This window comes from Procambarus clarkii, chromosome 92 (assembly GCF_040958095.1).
Source record: "Procambarus clarkii isolate CNS0578487 chromosome 92, FALCON_Pclarkii_2.0, whole genome shotgun sequence".
Lineage (NCBI taxonomy): Eukaryota > Metazoa > Arthropoda > Malacostraca > Decapoda > Cambaridae > Procambarus > Procambarus clarkii.
In genome coordinates, this window is record NC_091241.1 from 7,977,297 (window position 1) to 7,998,327 (window position 21,031).

The 21,031-nt window shown below is 40.0% G+C and overlaps 1 protein-coding gene across 1 annotated transcript in view; it reads left to right on the forward strand.

The window, feature by feature from the left end:
- The window catches only part of LOC123775101 (dystroglycan 1), a 61,725-nt gene that overhangs the window by 28,568 nt on the left and 12,126 nt on the right, over window positions 1–21,031 (forward strand). Inside the window, exons 2-10 of the mRNA XM_069319263.1 lie at window positions 3,859–4,024; window positions 8,012–8,160; window positions 10,297–10,554; window positions 11,805–12,083; window positions 13,000–13,125; window positions 13,438–13,596; window positions 14,040–14,206; window positions 16,668–16,863; window positions 19,740–19,907. Of these exons, the coding sequence (XP_069175364.1) occupies window positions 3,859–4,024; window positions 8,012–8,160; window positions 10,297–10,554; window positions 11,805–12,083; window positions 13,000–13,125; window positions 13,438–13,596; window positions 14,040–14,206; window positions 16,668–16,863; window positions 19,740–19,907 (1,668 nt within the window). The remainder of the gene's footprint in view (window positions 1–3,858; window positions 4,025–8,011; window positions 8,161–10,296; window positions 10,555–11,804; window positions 12,084–12,999; window positions 13,126–13,437; window positions 13,597–14,039; window positions 14,207–16,667; window positions 16,864–19,739; window positions 19,908–21,031) is intronic.

Here is a 21,031-nt window from a genome sequence, read left to right on the forward strand (position 1 = left end):
GTAAGCCACCAATCACAGGGTCGGGAAGAGGTTTGTGCGTCGGTGACGTCAGCGAGGGGTGTACGCTGCCAAGTCTTTGGAATGCTGGTGTCTGTCTGTCGCCCTTACCGAATTGGATTAATGGCAGAGCTCGAGGAGACCCACTCAGGGAGAGAGATAAAGAGTGCATTACGGCCCGCTATGAACTGTCAGTGAAAATATGTCGCTGGCGTCCTCTGGCGCTTGATACTTGGCAACTTACAGCAGTCACTTGTTGACGTGTGATCCGTGCTCCATAGACCTGTCGGTTAAAAAAAGGGGAGTTTCACCGTCTATGTTGCCTATGTGACCAGTAGGGAGACCGGGTCGCGGAGCCGTTGATCCCCGGAAGCTACACAAGGCAGACAGTGGCCTGAAAGTCAACTGTCTGAAGATGACCAGATTACAAACATGACATTTGTTCTGATTTTCAGATCAGAAAATGTACACACTAGCACTTTGAGGATGCAATATGTAAATCAATGTTTTATGTTTTCTCTAACTCTTGGAGTATGCAATTCTATCTTAAAGTAAGAAAATTAAATTAAAATCAAATTAAAAACATGTAAGTATTAACAAAACCACACAAACACACACACACACACACACACACACACACACACACACACACACACACACACACACACACACACACACATACACACACATATATATATATATACTTGGATATACAAAATTCCTAATTAAATTCTGATACTGATGTAAGCTCCTGAAATTTGGATAAAGAGTTAATCCTTAATTCTACATTTTCTTTTAGGATTCCGAGAAGTTAAAAGAAACGAGTGAATGAAATTCTGAAATTAAATAATTTTATATAAATATTTCTTAGTATTAGAGTGACGTACTTCAAAATTCTACTAATTAATGATTTTTCGTTTATAATAACAAGGTTAATAATTGTATTAATCAATAATAGCTGATACGGGTTAAATATTGGGAACTCTTAATTATTTATAAGGAAAATCCAATTAGTTTCCTTGCAAGTGTACAGTGAACAACGTCACACGACGTAATCTGGACTATTGGGATAAACCAAAATGCGTCACGTGACGTAAGCCGTCATCTGGGGCCAGATTCACGAAGCAGTTACGCAAGCACTTACGAACCTGTACATCTTTTCTCAGTCTTTGGCGGCTTTGTTTACAATTATTAAACAGTAAATGAGCTCCGAAGCACCAGGAGGCTGTTTATAACAATAACAACAGTCGATTGGGAAGTTTTCATGCTTGTAAACTTTTTAATAAATGTAAACAAAGCCGTCAAAGATTGAGGAAAGATGTATGTACACGTTCGTAAGAACTTGTGTAACCGCTTCGTGAATCTGGCCCCTGGATACATGGGGGGGGGGGGAAGCATAGTGGAAAGATGAGAGAGATTGGGACGAATGGGTGGAGGTGGCTGTGGCCAGGACTCCATTACCACTTAGGTGATGATTGGAGAGGGCAGGAGCTAATGGAGGGAGGGGTAGGTGGTGGCAGCGTGCGTGAGGTCCAGGAAGGTTATCTTGAGATGATTTCGGGGCCTTAGTGTCCCCACGGCCCGGTCCTCGACCAGGCCTCCACCCCCAGAAAGCAGCCCGTGACAGCTGACTAACGCCTAGGTACCTATTTTACTGCTAGGTAACAGGGGCATAGGGTGAAAGAAACTCTGCCCATTGTTTCTCGCCGGCGCCCGGGATCGAACCTGGGACCACAGGATCACAAGTCCAGCGTGCTGTCCGCTCGGCCGACCGGCTCCCTGTCGGAGCCGTTTGGTGGTGGTGGTGGCAGCGTGCGTGATGTCCAGGGAAGGTGGTGGAGGCTTTATCTTCTTTACGGCTGTGTTAAGTGTTGGCGTCACGCCCCTTTCTTACCTAAATACTTTGAGCTGTGTATGGGGTGAGAATAGCTTGAGCTACCTCATCCCTTTGTGTGTATTTTACCTCAATAAACTTATTTCAATTGAGCTGTGTAGCCACGTCATACAGTCACGGATAATAAGAAGATATCCGCATGCTCTCCTAGCCAAGTTTGCTAGTACAAGACAATAAACTAGACTCACATCTTATGTCTTCTCCTGATTCATATATATGACCAGGGGGGGGGGGGGGAGATTCAAGAAGATATATATACAGGTAGAACAATAACTGACCATCCATCCTGTGAGATGTGGAGATTACTAAAGGAACCTGCAGCTAGTAGCTCTTGACCTATATTTTGTAATCATATAGAATAAGGGAGCAGCACACTGATATACTCACATTATACGTATGATTCTGTATGATCATCATTCGCACACACTGATGTATATGCCTAATGCTAATAATACGAAAAATTTAAGCGGTGGGGGGAGGGTAGAATGTGTAAAAAGTGTCTAGGGAAAACAGCATGGCTAGTCTAGACGGCTTCCTATGATACGCGTGTGTCCGTTTTGGTTGGTGAGTCGTATTATATCTGATACATTGTGTGTGTAACAGTTGTTGCGCTGAATGACGTGTTTGGCGCTGAAGTCCCGGCTCCAGTTGTAATGAAGGAGTCATTTCCTTCCCGGGGTAAAGCTAGGCAATGGTTATTTATGTAACAATGAATCAACGCTGATAACGGTGATTTTACGTTACTTAACCATGGTGTGTGTCCGCTAGGCTGCAGTGAAGCAGTTGAACTCTATGGTATGAAGATGATTATAATTCCCAAGGTTCAGCTGAAGAACTTTTTCATTATGCAGTAGACTCATTATATTAGGCTACTTCTGCTACACATAAGCAGGCTGTTTTGCCGTGATTTACCTAGTCAGGTATTTAAGCCATTAAGAATGGCTTTAACAGTTGTATATTTATATATATTCAGACTTAATGTGCAGTATGATGCAGTTTTTAAATATTTACTATATACAAACTGATCTTCCTTCCACCCAACTTATGTTTAGACGCAAATGTAAACATATGTATGTGGTAGTAGACCCACCTCTTCGTTCCCTTCCCAAAACCGTTTTTCACCAAGATTGAAAAGCAATCTTTGGTATTGTCTCAATAAGCATAATTGAACATGGAGGTTACCAGCTTCCACAGAGGCAGGTAACCTACACACACAAATCATGAAGATAGAGCCAAAACTAAAATACTCATTTCAGAATGAAAACATGAAAAGAGAGAGAACAAATTTGCATGTACTTTATTAGGCCACTTACTTACAAGCAGTATATACCTGGATTGTACCTGGATGGGGTTCTGAGAGTTGTTTTACTCCCCAAACCCGACCCCGGGGCCAGGCTTGACTAGAGGCCTTGGTCCAACAGGCTGTTGCTTGGCACGGCCCACAGGCCCACATATCCACTACAGCCCGATTGGTCTGGCACTTCTTGAAGAAAACTATCCAGTTTTCTCTTTAATACATCCATGTTTGTTCTGGTAATATTTCTTATGTTTGCTGGAAGGATGTTGAACAGCCATGGACCTCTGATGTTCATGCAGTATTCTCTGATTGTGCCTATGGCACCTCTATTCTTCACTGGGTCTATTCTGCATTTCCTTCCATATCGTTCAATCCAGTATGTTGTTATTTTACTGTGTAAATTTGGGACCTAGCCCTCCAGTATTTTCCATGTATATACCTGTATTATTTTGCCTGCAGGCCGCTCCAACCTATGCTTAGAGCAGCCTCGAGGCATTCATATCAACTACTACCTGCTTGAATTAGTCTGTCACTTTGTTCCACCAACATTTCTTATTCTTGCGGGGAGGTTATTGAAAATAACCTTGGACCTCTTCTAAACGTCTTCATAAAACAGTGATAAATTATTATCTATGGTGCAGTTTTCTAAAAGATTGTTTCTTTTTTTCAGGTCAAAGGGTTACCATCCTGGATGCATTGGGACAGCCACCGTGGAGTGGTGGAAGGTGTCCCTCGGCCAGCAGACCGCGGTCATCACTATGTCACCATCAGGGCTGAAGGAAAAGATGGCTCTCAGGCAAAGGACGTCTTTGCTGTTGATGTTGTAGACCTGCCAGGTCAGTCATCTTATGCTTCACTTACTATATTTTACTCATGGCTATTGCTTAGAATTTTTCTTTTAAGTGATGCTGGACTACTCTGATGTTACTTTATAAATACTGTATCGTAAATGTCTTCTCTTGTGGTGTTTACATTAGTGTTTTCTTGAATGTACAGTATTACTGTATATCTCTCTTAATATTCAATTTGAAAGCCATAGTAATTTTACTAATTACTGTACATGTTACTGTACGTTTTGTTAAGTGTCTGTACAGATGAGAATTACACTAATATATATAATATATATATATATATATATATATATATATATATATATATATATATATATATATATATATATATATATATTATATATATTATATATATATATATATATTATATATATATATATATATATGTATATATATAATATGTATATGTATATACTATGATAACAGTATATAAGGAGTATATACTGTATACAGTTAAAGAGTACTGTAGTTAACAACTGGAATGCATTATAAAGTTATGTGGTGGAGGCTGACTCCATACACAGTTTCAAATGTAGATAAGAAAGAGCCCAATAGGCTCAGGAGTCTGTACACCAGTTGACTGATAGTTGAGAGGCGGGACCAAAGAGCTACAGCTCAACCCTGCAAGAACAACTAGATGAGTATAGTATAAGGGGCGATGAGTCACAATAACGTGGCTAAAGTATGTTGACCAGACCACACACTAGAAGGTGAAGGGACGACGACGTTTCGGTCCGTCCTGGACCATTCTCAAGTCGATTGTGAATCGACTTGAGAATGGTCCAGGACAAAGTGAAAAAGAGTACACATTTCATCGCTCTATAGCGCTCCCGGGTAACACGCTTTCACTTCCTCTGTTTTGTGCGGGTGGTACGCCGGGCTTTCAGACTTCATATGTATTTAATCGCGTAGAGAATTCTATTGCGAACACATTGATATCAAATTGAAAAACCTAGGACAAGAATTGAGATGACAAAGTTGAAAAGAGTATACACTTTTCAGTATTACCAAGCTCTAATGGACAGCTAGACGCGCCTCCCTGCTCTCTTCCAGGTAACCATGGCCTGGTTTCATCACGTCCGCGGGTTAAGCGCGCCACGGTTTTTGACATTATATGCATATACTCCTGTTGGGAATTCTATTGCGAACCCATTGATACCAAAATGAAAGACCTAGGACGAAAATTGAGGTGACTAAAGTGAAAAGAGTGTACACATTTTATAGCTCTTGTGTGCTCCTGGGTAACTCGCTCTCACTTTCTCTGTTTGCTGTGGGTGGTAAGCCGGGCTTTTGGAGTGTATATGCTTGTAGTCCTGTAGAGCATTCCATTTAAAATATACTCCTCCACTACCCTTTGCCTTCCCAACCATTCATCACCTTCCCTGTCATTCATCAATTTCCCTACCCTTCACCACTTTCTCTACTCCTCACCCCTTTCTATTCATCCCGTGAATCTTAGTGAAGATGGTGTCTTTTATAATTAGTATGTTTTGCCATTTTATGCGAAAGGGGGTGGGAGGGAATGGGGATCGACCTTGACCCCATCTATGACAAGTCACTCTGCAAAGTTTGGTGAGACTGGCCCCATTCATCTGGTCCCAACTTTGGACAGACGGACAGACTAGACAGTCATTCTCTCATAATTACATAGATCTTACTGGAACAGTATTGGAAACTTTCAAGAGGGAACCTCACAAGCTTCTTGAGTTACCAGATCAGCTTGGCCGTGATGGCTATTTGGGCCTTTGTGCTACAAAAATATACAGTATCACAAATCAGGTAACCGAAAGGAAAAGCCTGGCCCCAGACTCGGGCTGCAAGAGTATAAGAACTGTCAAAATTGTCACAGGTAATAATCAGCAGATCCCTGAAAAAAAAGAGCAGGTGCAACAGTGGTACTGTGTTAATGTTCTGTGAAAGGAGACGTGACTACATCAGTAATTTGCTATGCCTACTCTTATTATTGTCAGATTTACGGTACTGTACATCTGTGTTAGTGTTCAGTATGCTTCCATGCATTATACATTTTGTCAGCTCGTGCAGCTTTTAATATCCATTTAATAATTCTAATTTACTTAATTCTCTTCTTTTCATAACTTTGCAGAATTGTTCTAACAAATATATTTTACTTTTGTCACATCACATTCAGATATACTGCATTGAAGACATCTACAAAATATGTAGGCCTAGTTTATTTAAACAAATGTGAGAAGCCATATCATTAAATTTTTGTTATCACCTTTGTATAATTGTGCTATATCATATTTAATACTACACTATATAGCTATGCATGAATATTTTAGGGTGGGAAGAGTATTTTTCTATAGTAAAATTAATTATTCTTGACTAAAAACTTGAATATAAGTAGGGTTGTCAATTCACAAAGGGTTTAGGTGATTAAGAGGGATTTAAAAAGGCAACCCCCCATCCCAAATGATAACCCTGATTTTGTAGTGTATAGTACAGTACTACTTTTGTTACTCAAATTGATTGTCCACTACAGCCATAAGCATTTGAAAAGTGTAGTTGCTTGATTGTTATTGCCATTCTTTTAAGTAAACATAAATGACACAACATAAACTGATAATTTCCAAAATTTAATAATAAAATGTATACATAATATAAATATAATCAAATTACAGTATTTGTAACCAGGAAGTTGGTGAACTCATTACTGAAGCAAGTTATAATAGAATTGAGGTCAGGTTGTTAATAGTGTTTGTTTAAGCTTTGCTTATCATGTGTTATGACAAGGCCAGTGACCCATGCATGTGAGACATTCTGGAGTAACTGGTTGCTGGCTCTTGTCCCTATGAGAGAGTGTTTCCCATGTGCCTGGTGTCAGCACTTGTCTTTGTTCTTGATACTGGCACAGGTTTACGGCATGGTGACAGTATAAGCCGGCATGGTGACAGTATAAGCCGTGCTCAATTTTAGTTTTATGTAATTATAAAACAGACTTGTTTGAAATTGAGCATATTCATGATTTCTGTTGCTTATAAAGTAACCTATTTTTTTTCCTTTAGAAGTTAATTTTTGTTATGGTCTCTGGCTGTGTGTTATGTTTTGTCCATTCTTTGTATATGTTAGAAGACTGTGCTTATCTGGGGAGTTTGACTTTTGGCTTTGTTATTAGCTTTATAGATCCACTATACCACATCGCGGGGACACTAAAAAGCCCCGAAATCATCTCAAGATAACCTCAAGGTCCACCCTCCTTCTCCCTTACTGTGTCCTTGCTACTTGTACACTAGACAATACTGTGTGGATGGGCGCATCTGATCTCACGATCATCGTCACCCCTAAGTCAACAACATACTGTTACATAACACTTAGTGGGCCAGCCTGAGGATTAGGGCCCATGCAGGAATATCCCTGCAAAAAAAAAAAAATACATTTTGAATATCTAGAGTTATCTAGATATATGTTATCCAGATTTATTAGGAACCGTTGTTTCCTTTTGACACACAAATGATATTAATTACAGATGTGACATTCATTGCATCTTATTTATGCACATGCATTTATACACATATCTCTACATACATATACAGTACTGTACTGTATTTTATACTGTGTATACTGTACTGTATTTTCAAAGTTATACAGTACACAATGAAAACCATCTTTGACATATCAATACAACCTGTTAACATAAGACTAAATCAATAAAGTGAGAAACAATGAAAATAAATTGACAAGTTTATTCCTGTGTGGCACTTAACTTCATTTCTAAGGAAAAAATGTAACTTCTAGATACATATTAACAATGTACTGTATACAGGAAAAATTATTTTTCCAAATAATTTTTTCATAAGCACCATGGGTTTGTCAACATTTAACAGGTGCACTGTGCAGGGGTTAGAAATGTAAACATAACACTGGATACAAGTCAATACAGCTGTTATAACTAGTGATTTTGTAGCTAATAGCTTGTAGTATTTGATTTCATTAAGCTATTTAAAATTTCAGGTACCACGTTATCTCGTGAAGTTGGCTGCCACCCAAAGGAGGATGTGACAGTTCTCTCTGTGATTCTTGATGCCCATCTCCCAGCACTGGAATCCAAGGCACGGGTCAGACTCCTTCGATCTGCCATCAAGTTCTTGAGAGCAAAGGAGGTAGGTACACTACACGTTATGTTCGTGTTCGTTATGTTCGTGTTCGTATGTTATATGTAAGAGAATATGGATTGGGAATGGTATGGTTGTTCATTTGGTTGGAAATTCTAATATCAGTTGGTTCTGATAACTTGATACCTTTAGGTATCTTATGAAATAGAATGACTGTCCAAGGTTGGAGGCCAGACACTGGGATCTGCCACAATAGGTAACATTTTGGTATTTTGCCCAAAACTCTTATTCTGAAGATCAAATATCTGGATGAATGTTTCATAATGTTGACATTTTTTTTTTTTTTTTTGAGATATATACAAGAGTTGTTACATTCTTGTACAGCCACTAGTACGCGTAGCGTTTCGGGCAGGTCCCTGGAATACGATCCCCTGCCGCGAAGAATCGGTTTTTCATCCAAGTACACATTTTACTGTTGCGTTAAACAGAGGCTACAGTTAAGGAATTGCGCCCAGTAAATCCTCCCCGGCCAGGATATTAATTGGGATATCCCAATTAATTATTTTGTTGACATGATTTGATCATAGCTGATTATGACAGTGAAAGGATTAGAGACAGGGTATGCAGACAACCATAATATTGTTCCACACAAGTACACACAAATAAAATTCCAAAATATTTTCAGTCTCACGAACGTAAGAGTAGAGCATAACAAATGCCAAACTGTGTACTGTATTGTGTAACAAGTTCAACACCAACTGGGAAACCTGCAGTGTACCTAAATGGTGGAGAATGTTTTGCAATCCGGCAGGCTATGGAATACCTGTACCACCGTGATGCCATTCAATCGAGATACTGTGTACATTCTTGGATTATGAAATATTACACCCAATAGATCACCAAGAGTAGTTCTCAATCCAGAACAGGAACTTATTTACTGAATCTCTTGATGGCATACATGATGTAACTCTTCTGAGGAAGTGATGGCTTGCCTGTAGCATTTACACAATAGGCAAATGTCACATTTTGTGTAATAATATTTAAACGTTGATATAATGCCTGATCCATGGGCTGGAGAAATTGGTTGCTGGTGGATTAACATGTAGTTGGTTTTTAAGGTCTGGCAGTGCCCTGGAATGCCCTATTAAGAATGAGCAAAGCTTTAAAAGCCAGATTCTACTAATGCCAGTAGCTTTTCATCTCATTGCAGGATGTATGAATGCACAGTCATTAAGAAATACTTCAATTTCAAGGCTATGGGATTAAATGTGGTAAATCAACAGAGGGTAACAGCATTTCCATGAAGGAGACTAGCTACCTTTTGTTTTATAGCTATGTTGCCTGGAATCCTGTTCTGTTTGGCATTCACATTGTCCAAGTTTCATCGGCATTAAACACTTGTGATGTGTAGCCACCAGCTTCTACTGTATGGTAGCTTTCAACTCTGAGGACTTGGCCTACCTGCTTTGTCAGGTCTTACAGCCTCACCAGTGATTTTAACATTATGAAGCAGCTAGCTCTTCATAAAATTATAAAACCAACCCCATGTTGATCTCCAAGGTCAAAATTTCTTCGATTGATAGTGATCAACACTCTTCCTTCTGCACTTGGGTTTCTTATATCTTCAAGGCCTTAACAGAGATCACGTTAAAATTAGGCAGCACGCTGCTGATCTTGCACTTACACCTAAGATGCCAGCAATTTTTTAATTTTCTCAATCACAGAATTTCTTAACCTTGATGCCATCTGAACACTAAGTAGCAGACGCCATTTTCCAGCCTGAATAATAATTTCATGCACTGCTTTTAAGGTGAGACATGAGGTGTGGCTCGCTCTGCTCATCATGTCATCGCTATGAATCATGCAAGACTATACTCAACCCACATAATTCTAATTCCCCTCTTACTTCAAAACTGCATAAATCATAGGCATGCCTATATTTAAAATACACATACTAAAAAACCTATATGTTTCTGTGGCATTAAATAGTATTTTTACGTGGTATTAAGATATAGTGTACTGGTTGATGCCAGGGCATGACGGGAAAGGAGGTTCCTTTTGTTTATTAAGGAATAAACTTGGCTTGTAATCTAGTTTATTAAATTTACTTTTTTTTTATTTTACTCATTATACAGTATTTGGAAGAAAAATGGAAAATGGTTCTAGGTTGTGTTTGTCCCTCAGGTATCCCTTGTGTCGGCTCCACACGACTCGGATCCTCTAGCAGATGACTCGGCCATTCTAGCTGGGCCAGGAAGTGCTAGGCCGGGCAGCACTGGACGCCGCTCAGAAAGTCTCTCTCAACTGCAGTGGGCTGTGGGATGTGGTGGGGAAGTTTCTAAGACCAAGCAGATAGAAGTCGATCATACTGAAGCAACATCCAAGAGTGGAGAGCTTCAAAGAGCGCTGTCTGTCCCGGTTTTAGGCTGGCATGTGACCCAGGTACTCAAGGAATATTACAGATATCCTTCATTGTTTTTACTCTACATTTGAAATTATATTATAGTTACAAATTACCTGTTCTATATTAGTTCACATCTGGGAGTAGAAGAACTCCCAGAACTCCATCATGAAGAAATCAAGCAAGTACAGTAGTTAAAATTTGCAGATATTAGTGTCTTGCAGAGTACTTTATATTTGTGGTGTCCCTTGTAAACGCTGAATTTTGTGCAAGACTGAAAGTTAGCAAGCAAAACAAAAAATATAATATTACAGGAATTTGAGTTGTATTAATAATAACAAATATAATTATAAATATAATTATAAATATAATATGCCAATGGTAGATTTAATATATTTAGTGCACAAGTATATTTGAGCCATGGAAGATTTTTTTGTTTAAATGTTACATGGAAGATAGAACTTACTTTGTAACATATAATTTACATTATTTTATGAGTAGTGTTTAATTGCAATTATAACATAACAGATGCTATAAGATGTAGACATTGCTGTATATATGATATATCTCTGAGGAAACGGTTCGGCAATTGGCAGACACCTACTTCTTTTCTTCCTTCCGATAGGGCCTGTGTTGTGCAGATTTTATAACAGCTATACAAATGTCTTTTTATTTGAGACATTCAAAACATGTAACTTATATTCAAATTCAATTTACTATCATTTGAAAGATGTTTAGCCAAATTATATCTTGACAGTGAATGTAAACAGCATTTTGCTGTTCTTTTTTAACCTAGGTGCAATTGTATTTATATGACTACCCTAGTCTATATGAAGGAGTATTTGGCAAGCTATCTGTGTAGCTAGTTACTGGTGTAACTCTTCATAGTCCTGGGAAACCAAGCCAAAATTGTAAACCTAACCCTGGGGTTAGTTGAATATTTGTGTATAGTATATACAGGATAGTGCCCAGGACTTTGTTGCGGTAGTAACCAGAGTAAATGTTTATCAATCAAATAATTTCAGTAGCATCACAGGCTGAGTATAGCATAAATGAGAGGATGTTTCAGCATAGTATTTAGGTGTTCTGCTTTGGTAGTCATTAACATTATGACTGCTAAATTTTTTTAATTTTGAATCTATTAGTTACGCACCTCTTCTAAATGACTAACCTTTGGCTACATTAACAGGAAACAATTCTAAGCTGTGAATTATTCTGGCAAGGAGGGAAGAAAGTAACAATTTATGTGAGGAAACGATTTACGAAACACTGATTTGCGTATTTCTTCCAGGTGAACCCTTCTTCTCGGAGGGTTAGAAGGCAAGCAGAATCCTCAGGTGACTATTATGACAATGAGGAGAACTACGATGATTACGACTATGAATATGCAGAAGGTGATGAGGAAGAGGGAGAAAAAGTTTTGTTTGATTATGACGAGCCTGAAACACGAGTAATCCCTTCCCTGGCCACCCCCATCTTCCCCGAAGCATCTGCAACATACCCGGGGCATGGTGGTTATTCAGATGGTTCTTTGCACTTTTCACCTGTTCCTATCTCAACACCCGTCTATGTAAGTACACTCCTCTATACAGAATGTTTCGGTAATGCAATTTTCCTTTGCATATTTTCAGTTTTTTACCTGTGTGTTCCTAGCCAGCTTCCAAACTACTTGTCTTTGTACCAAATGGTATTTAAATATGAATCTCGCTGATCCAGAAGTATTTCATAGTTTTCAAGTCTGCCTTGATTTGCTATTATATGCCTTGCCTTATGTTACCGTACTCTTCCCTAATTTGCCGTATTTTACCCCTGCCCTACCCAACCTTACTCTACCCTACCTTACCCTGTCCTATTTTACCTTACCCTCCCCTACCCTCACCTTACCCTACCCTACCCTCACCTTACCTTGCTCAATCTAACCTTATTTTGCCCCCCCCCCCCCCCTTCCCTGCCTTGCCTTGCCCTGGCCTGCCTTACCTTACCTTACCTTCCCCTCCCCTCCCCTCCCCTCCCTCCCCTCCCCTCCCCTCCCCTCCCCATCATAAACCCCACCTTAGGTTAGGTTAGGTTAGGTGGGGGCAGTCAATTGTTTATGTTCTTTATCCTTTACTCCTTGCCCTGCCCTATCTAATCTAACCTTAGCCCCTGGGCCTGCCCTGCAATGTCTTAATTTTAACATTTCCATCTCAATTTCAGTGTGGTTTCAGTAGACTCTTCAGTCAATGTTTGAACATTCAACTGTTTATGTTCTGTATCAACTCGTCTAATCTAAAAGTTGTCATTCAATTTAACAGTTGCTTGCTTGTGGCCATTTATGAGTTTTACTCTCGCAGCCTGGCCCAAGTCCAGACTTCCATGGTGATTGCCAGATAAGTCACATGCTGTTGGTGATTTTGTTGCATTATTGAATACCAGTGAGTATCCAGAAAATTTCATTCCTGCAAAGTGATTTACTTTTACAACTCTAATGGTATGGTTATTTGCAGGTTCCTGTCAAGCCAACAAGAGTTGTTGAGGCAAGCCCGACTGTTACATACGAGACTGTGTATCCAACTGATGCACATTTCATCCCTAAACTTGAGGGATCTATTGTTTCAGAGCCGTCAACATCAGTAAGTCCTTCATATTTTAATTTTACTGAAACCTATTTCACTGCCGCCTTCACCATATGTGATTTAAAGAACATTTAGCTTCATCTGAATCAAATTATGTGCTAATATTAAACAAGAGACCCTAAGCCCCGAAATCATCTCAAGATAACGGCATATTGGAAGTTGTGGATTGAGGTGGCTTTCATATTCTATATATGAAACTGTACCAAGGAGAACTTTTAATTTCAGTTTTTATGTAAATATTAAATTTGTTTTTAGATGAACATATTGACTGGTTTGAGCTACATAGCTATTTTTCCTTCTATTTTCTAGGTTGAATCTACAGCACCTCTAACAACAACAAAAGTAAAGACCATTGCTCCGACCAGACCTATCGAAGCCACAAGTGTCCCTACAGTTGCAGTTACAACAGAGATTGGAGTTAAGAACTTTGCTCCACGCATCAAGAAACGTATACAAAAACTTGCCTGGGTATGTTGATCTTGAATATTAAGGTCCTTAGTTTCATCACAAATAGTCAGTCAGTCTCTTCATCTTTTCATTAGCATCTCCTTTTTCTAAGGAAGCATACTCATGCAGAGTGATCCTCAGATTTTTCAGTCACCTTGGTGTTTAAACTTTTGAAGGAGCATTTGACACATTTTGGCGGGACCAAAGAGCCAAAGCTCAACCCCCCTGCAAGCACAACTTGGTGAGTACATTTGCTATATTTGTTCATAAGACTATTTGTACAGATTAGGATAAAATTACACTAAATTTACAAGGATATTTATGTAGGAATGTACAAAATCAATATGATAGCTTCTATTGTAGAACTTGCTTGATTTTCTATCTTCCATATAGATTTTGTGACTCATTTTAGAATTTTTAAGTTTCTACTAAAATGTATATTTTCAACTAAATTTTTCCCGTAGATTGCTGGCCATGTTTATCGCTTACCAATACCCAGAGATACCTTTGAGGACGTTGAGGATGGTGATACAAGCAATTTGAGGCTGTTGTTTAAGACTTCACACGGGTTGACAGTTGGGCATAATTCTTGGATCCAGTTTAATGAGGCCAAACAGGAGATTTATGCCCTGTAAGTATTGCTGTAACATGTCTTGGGTATTTTTCTACAGGAGTAATACAAAGTGCTCTTTCAGATGTACAGTATTTTTGGAGGTACTCCTGATTATTAGTAACACTCCCTGTTCATGGGGGTGGGAGGTATCAGCTAGGAAGAAATGGGAGAAGTATAGCTTAGGAAAATAAGTTTAAAAAAATGACTTTAATAAAGGTCCACGATGGAGCAAAACGTCATAACTTTCATTTTATTTTGTATGCATGAGTCGAGTTATTTATTGTTTATTAAAAGTTTAAGGTACTGAAAGAGACATTACATCCATCCATCCACCATATTATTTACACTACACAGGCTATTGCTAAATTAGAAATCACTTGTTGTTAAAGGTGATCATCAGAATAATAATGGAGCTGATATAGCCACTGCACTGCACCGTAATTTAATGTAACATGTCGCCATCGTGCAGAAAAAATTTATTTCCTCCAAATTTGTTTCATTCTAATATTGTTAAAATGCACAAATCCACAAGAGCTGTGACGAGGATTCGAACCTGCATCCGAGAGCATCCCAGACGCAGGTTCGAATCCTTGTCACGGCCCTTGTGGATTTGTTCATTTGATGCATCACGCAATTGTAATTTCTGTGTGTTGTTAAAATGCAGTTCCTAATGTCTTGTGTCCTGCTTAGAGAGGGTTATTCTTCAGACTCCTTGTTGGGCTGTTGAGCCTTGGATTATGGTGCTTCTTGCCCAGGTTCGAACCAGTGACATCATCACTCCGACCTGCTGTAAGAGGAATGGCGGGGAAGTGCCCAGGTTCGAACCAGTGACATATATCATCACTCCAACCTGCTGAAAGAGGAGTGGCGGGGAAGTGCCCAGGTTCAGACATTGTGTCTGAAGTGTCTGAACCTGGGCACTTCCCCACCACTCCTCTTTCAGTTGGTCGGAGTGATGATATATGTCACTGGTTCAACCTTCTCTGCTCTTCATGTCTGGAGTTTTTGATGCAGGTTTATTGTATTTTGTATGATGAGCAGGTGGCTGGGTTGATGGTAGCCCACTTGTGTCTTTCTGTAAGGTGGCAGTATCAAGTCTCCTTGCACTAGTTTCGCTGCTATTGGTCTTTTTGTTGTCTTTCTTCAGTTTCGGTCAGGGTTGTCCTGTCCTTTTTTTCTTGGTTGTTTCTTGAGTGTCATCTCCTGCCCAATAACATCTTTCATCTCCTCTTCCTCTTACCTCTAATCGTTCGGCATTGACACCTCCGTGGTGCCATGCCGTAAATTTTATTGTGAATTTTTTTACCTCTGAGCCATCCTGATCTTATGACCAGATTTTGGTCTTTCTCTCCTTGCCTAAGTGTGTGGTTTGTCCTTTGGCTCGAGATGTCTTTAAAGCTGGATTTTTGTTGGCTCTGCTCTTTTGGCCCTGGTGGGCAGTTTGTTCATTTGCAGCTCTCTCCATCTTCTCTGGAAAAGAATGAATTGGCTGGCTTCTGGAGCATCAAGTGTTGTTGTGTCCGGGTGGCAATTCTTTGCCTCTATGTGCAGGACATGTAGAGGCCTGATTGATCGATTGACTGGTTTCCTTGGTGTCTTGTTCCAAGATTCACATTTCTTAGGTCATTTGCAATGTCATTTAGTCTAGCAAGTCTGCAGTCTGCGATCGGGCCCATGATACTTGCAAATACTTGACTTTGAATGCAGTCTGCTCGGACATGTCCTAGGCGGATTAATATTCAGGCTTAGGGGTTTTGGCATGCTAACAGAGTTCTGGCAGCCCAGCATTTAGTTAACATTCCTGGTCCCAGTTGGTCTTGTGTTGATTTGGGCCATGTCTCCTGACCTGATTTCTCGTCTTTCTAGTGCCTGCCACATCTCCTCCTCCCTGGTAAGTCCTGTTCTAGTTCTTTGTGGTTAATTACCTTGAGAGACACCATGGGGATCCCCTAGAAACCTAGTATTGAATGTAATGAAATGCCTTGATTTGGTAGAACCCCTGGTGGCTCTGGAGTTCCCCTCCCTCCCTTCCAAGTTTGTTGGGGAGTTGATCATCAGCTCCAAACCTGACCAGAGAGCTGACTGTAGGCAGGGGAATGGGCTATAGGTGGTGATCTTCCCTAATAAGTTTCGAGTTAGTCTGAATGAACCCCTTGAGCTGGGTGAATTGTTTGGTGGTTTTTGAGGCTTCGTGTTCTGTGAACCCTCCAGTTGTCTGTAAAGCTGTGTTGACTTTTTTATATTTTCCTAGTGGGGTAGCAAATTGTGACTTGTTCCTTGCATCTGAGTGGGGCCAGGTTCTGGCTCTGGTCCCCGGTAGGTCAAACACAACCTCCGCATGCTTCCAGCATGGAGCATTCTCAGCAAGATAGCTTCAGGGAGCCACCGGGGGTTCTACCAGGAAGAGGCATTTCACTTTATTCATTGCCGAGTTTCTCATGTGTTTTTTGTGAAAATATTGTTTTTTACTTTTTTTCAGACCCCTTGAGAAAAATATTGGACGTTACACCTATCTCTTGGAAGCCTTAGACTCTGAGGGGAAAACTATAACTGATTCAGTCATGATTCATGTGCAGCAGGCTCGAGAAGCTCGTAATTACAATCACCGATTCACAGCCACTTTCAAAATGGAAAAGAAATACGAGTTTGAGTTCGAGTACACACTTGACTGGCAGGTAAGATACGATACTCCAGTATTTTTTGCTTTTACTTGATCTCGATGTGTAGGGGTTATGGGCTACTCATACCTGTGCCACCTCTTGGGGTACTTAATCTTCATCAATCAGTCAATCTCAATTTCTGCAGGAAGTGAGATCTTGCTATTTGAGTCGAGTCTTTCAGCTATTCACACCTATTGCTTTTAAATCTTATGACATTTTAGAGCTTACTAATGTTTTCTCTTGAAACTGTATGATGGAGGCTTTGACAGCCACTTCATTGCATTCCATATTTTGACCACCAACATGAGACTATTTTCATAAATGTGATTATCTGGATCAGTTGGTTATCTTATCTTGAGGTTATCTTGAGATGATTTCAGGGCTTAGCGCGGTGCAGCCCGGTCCTTGACCAGGCCTCCTTTTTTGTTACACACCCCCAGGAAGCAGCCCATAGCAGCTGTCTAACTCCCAGATACATATTTACTGCTAGGTAACAGAGGCATCAGGGTGAAAGAAACTCTGCCTATTTGTTTCCACCTTCACCGGGGATCGAACCCAGAACCTCAGGACTGCAAATCCGAAGCGCTCTCCACTCGGCTGTCAGGTCCTGGTACCTCTGGGGTCAGCGTAACTGAAATTCTAAATAATTGATATTGGGGCAGTGTAAGGCTGGCTGTGAGGGAGCTTCAGACATCTCTTCAGTTCCAACACTGCCAAACTTGTTCTTTTTATCGATTTTTGCCTTTCTTAACAATATATGTTTTTCTCTTTCACTTTTGTGAAAGAGAAAAACGCTTCTCTTTCACAGGAGCCGGTCGGCCGAGCGGACAGCACGCTGGACTTGTGATCCTGTGGTCCTGGGTTCGATCCCAGGCGCCGGCGAGAAACAATGGGCAGAGTTTCTTTCACCCTATGCCCCTGTTACCTAGCAGTAAAATAGGTATCTGGGTGTTAGTCAGCTGTCACGGGCTGCTTCCTGGGGGTGGAGGCCTGGTCGAGGACTGGGCCGCGGGGACACTAAAAATCCCCGTAATCATCTCAAGATAACCTCAAGTTAGATTGTGGATAGGTTTATTTGGCTCAGAAAATGATAGATTACCTAGCAGATATTATTTTGAAGCAATTGAAACAGCAGGGACCATCATGCTCCCTCACTTATTAATAATGCAAATACAGTATGTTTCTGGCATTAGAAAACTGTGTATTTATGATATTTCTTACTTTATTTGTTATAAAATTGTGCAGATGGATTGTTAAAGGCATTCTGTTTCTATCAACTTTAATGTTCACCATAAGGCTTCCTATGGACACAAAACTTGTTAGGCTTATCATAGGGGGACCCCCCCCCCCTCCCCCTCTCAGGCCAACTACTGATCTTTCCCGAGATGCAACCCACAATAGTTGCCCATCTCGTGAACGTTTATTTACTGCTAGATGAACAGATGCATCAGGTGAGAGGAAATGTATCCAACTGTCTCTGAATTGTCTAGTGATTGAACTTGGGATTTTTTTTCACGAGTTGAGGACATTGACCACTGCCCTACGGAAACCATTAACACTTTGCATTCTGATGATGCTAATTTCGCATCACTTATTTGAAATTCCTGAAAATCACTTCAGATGATCCCAAGATGCCCGGAATTTACAGTCAGGAATGTGCCAACGGGTCGGAATATTAAAGTGTTAAAATGACCAGAGATGTGTAAACATGCAGCAATGAGTGAGGGCTGGTGGATGCCACTTCAATCATTTTCATGACATAATCTACCTCTCTTGCAGTGAAATACTGTACAACTTTTTTCATGGTATTTATGGATGTTTGCATCAATAAACATGGTATTACTTCCTAGCTAAGGGTGGTGGACTCCCCATTCAGTGGGCATGCTCCAGTAAATGTGGGTGGAGAACTAGAATTTTGGCTTTCCTGTTAACCCAAGAAAATGTAAAAGGGGGGTTCTGAATAATGGGATTACCTTAATATGGTTCCAAGGATCAGTGTGTCAGACTAGGCCTCCTGGTTGGAGGTCTGGTCAACCAGGTTATTAGATGCAGCTGCTTGCAGTCTAATGTATGAATCACAGCCCAGTACTGTATAGCAAGTACCCTTTGGAGGTGTTTATCAAGATCCCTTTTAAACACTGGAAGAGATTGGCTAGTTATGCCCCTTATGTTTAGAGAGAGAGTGTTGAGAAGCTTTGGGACCTTAAGAATTGTCTTTTAGCATACCTATTGCTAGCATAGGTTTTGTACCTCTAGCCACCAGTTATGCCTACCTGGCCTTTTGTTCCTCATCTGAAAAGGTTATTCATGTCCACTTTGTTATGCCCAATATTCTATAGGGTAGTATTTTCTTCTCTGATGCATTTTTTCTTTTAAAGTTATGTTGTCCACCTTGACTTGTCTTTATAACTTTCTCTTATTTCTGGAACCATCCTTGTTGCAAGTCTGAACTTAAATTTTTTGTACTTCACAAGAAGAAAATTCAAGGCCACTGCTGCACATTTTAGAACATGTCTCTATCTAATGTTTGCTCTCTATGCATATGTTGCTGTTGTTGTCGTGTCTACAGTATTCTGAAGTCTATTTATCTTGCTGATTCCTGAAACTGTCATCCTCTTGAAGTGCCCTTCAAGTCTCCTTGTTTCACTCCTCATCTTCATTGTTCTGCGAGTAAAGTTGTGTCTTTTTGCGCTCTACATAGCTATTTTATTTTAGCTGAATATCTTGATTTTTCAGTCTGTGATATTGTATTAAAAAGCTTTTCACACAGATCTTAACAAGTTTTAAAGGAATAAATCAGCGTACCTGAAGACTCGGTCAACCAATGTGTTACTAATATTTAATTATAATTTGGATTTCTCGTTATTAATAACTTGTACTTCTGTCTACAGGTGAAGGCTGTTGAGAAGATTGCACAAACCTACAACGACCCAACAACGGACAATATCAATGTGCGGTCCATTTCTCAAAATCCCATTAGGCTTACATGGACCAACACGTCATTGGCTGACCCGAGGTCTACTGGCTGCCCAACTGATGAACTGGAGTTATTGGCCGAGGTTAGTTGTTTTCAAGCATATTTTCTCATAGATCACAAATGTTGATTATTAATTGAAATATTTAAGGTGCCACCTTTCCTGAAGTATTGCAAACATTCCATTCACCTGGACTGTATAAGTCTTGAACTCTGGACCCCACACATGTGAGGCCGGAGCTCTATCGACTGGGCTATGAGTACTGTAGTCTTAAAAAGGAAGGAAAGTTTTGTTGCTAACATCCTCTCAGTATTAAAATATATAAAGAAAGATTGGGAAAATATATGATCTTGGGTCCTCCCAAAATAATTTTATTATTTCATGATCTTTAAAAAAAACTTTGATTATAGGATTATTGGATTAGTAATGTAGGCAGATTTTTTTTTTTTTTTTTAGTCAAAAGGAATTACTGGCAAAGTAGGGAGATGGATCTTTAACTTCCTTATGAACAGAACCCAGAGTGTAATAGTCAAACAAAGTAAAATCTGGATCATCCACCATGCAAAGCTCAAGATACAAGCTCACGCAAGCTCACAGTACCCTTTCCTTCGGTACCGTGCTTGCTCTAGTACTTTTTCTCCTCCTCACAGAGTACTTTGCAAATGACATTAGGATTTTTATGAGAGTAGACAATAGAGGACACAGCAAACATCTGATGTTAAGTCTTTCAGTGGGTCACAGAAAATAATGATTAATGAGGAAAAGTTCCAGATACAGTGACACCTCGGCTTACGAATGCCCCTCTTTATGAACTATTCGGGTTATGAGCCCAATTTCTTTAGAAAATTTGAATCAGGTTACGAACTTTGCCTCGGGAAACGAGTTTGTTGATGCGCGTATGGGCCGACCTAGCGGGTGCTGGCACGGCGATTGCGCCTCAGTTTACCAGTGCCTCCCGCCTAGTGACTATCACACCTAAATTCTTTGCAAAGATTTAGTTTTTTTTTCTGATTTTTGGCTACTTGAACATAAATTTTGTTATTATATAACTTACCATGGGTCCCAAGAAAGCCAGTTGTAAGGTTCAAACCTTAAACCTACCAGGGACTCTGATCCCTGGTAGGCCAAACAGAATTGCTGTGACCGTTGTGACCTAGTAGCTAGGAGCAATCTTAGCAAGATAGCTTCAGGGAGTCACTGTAGCTCTT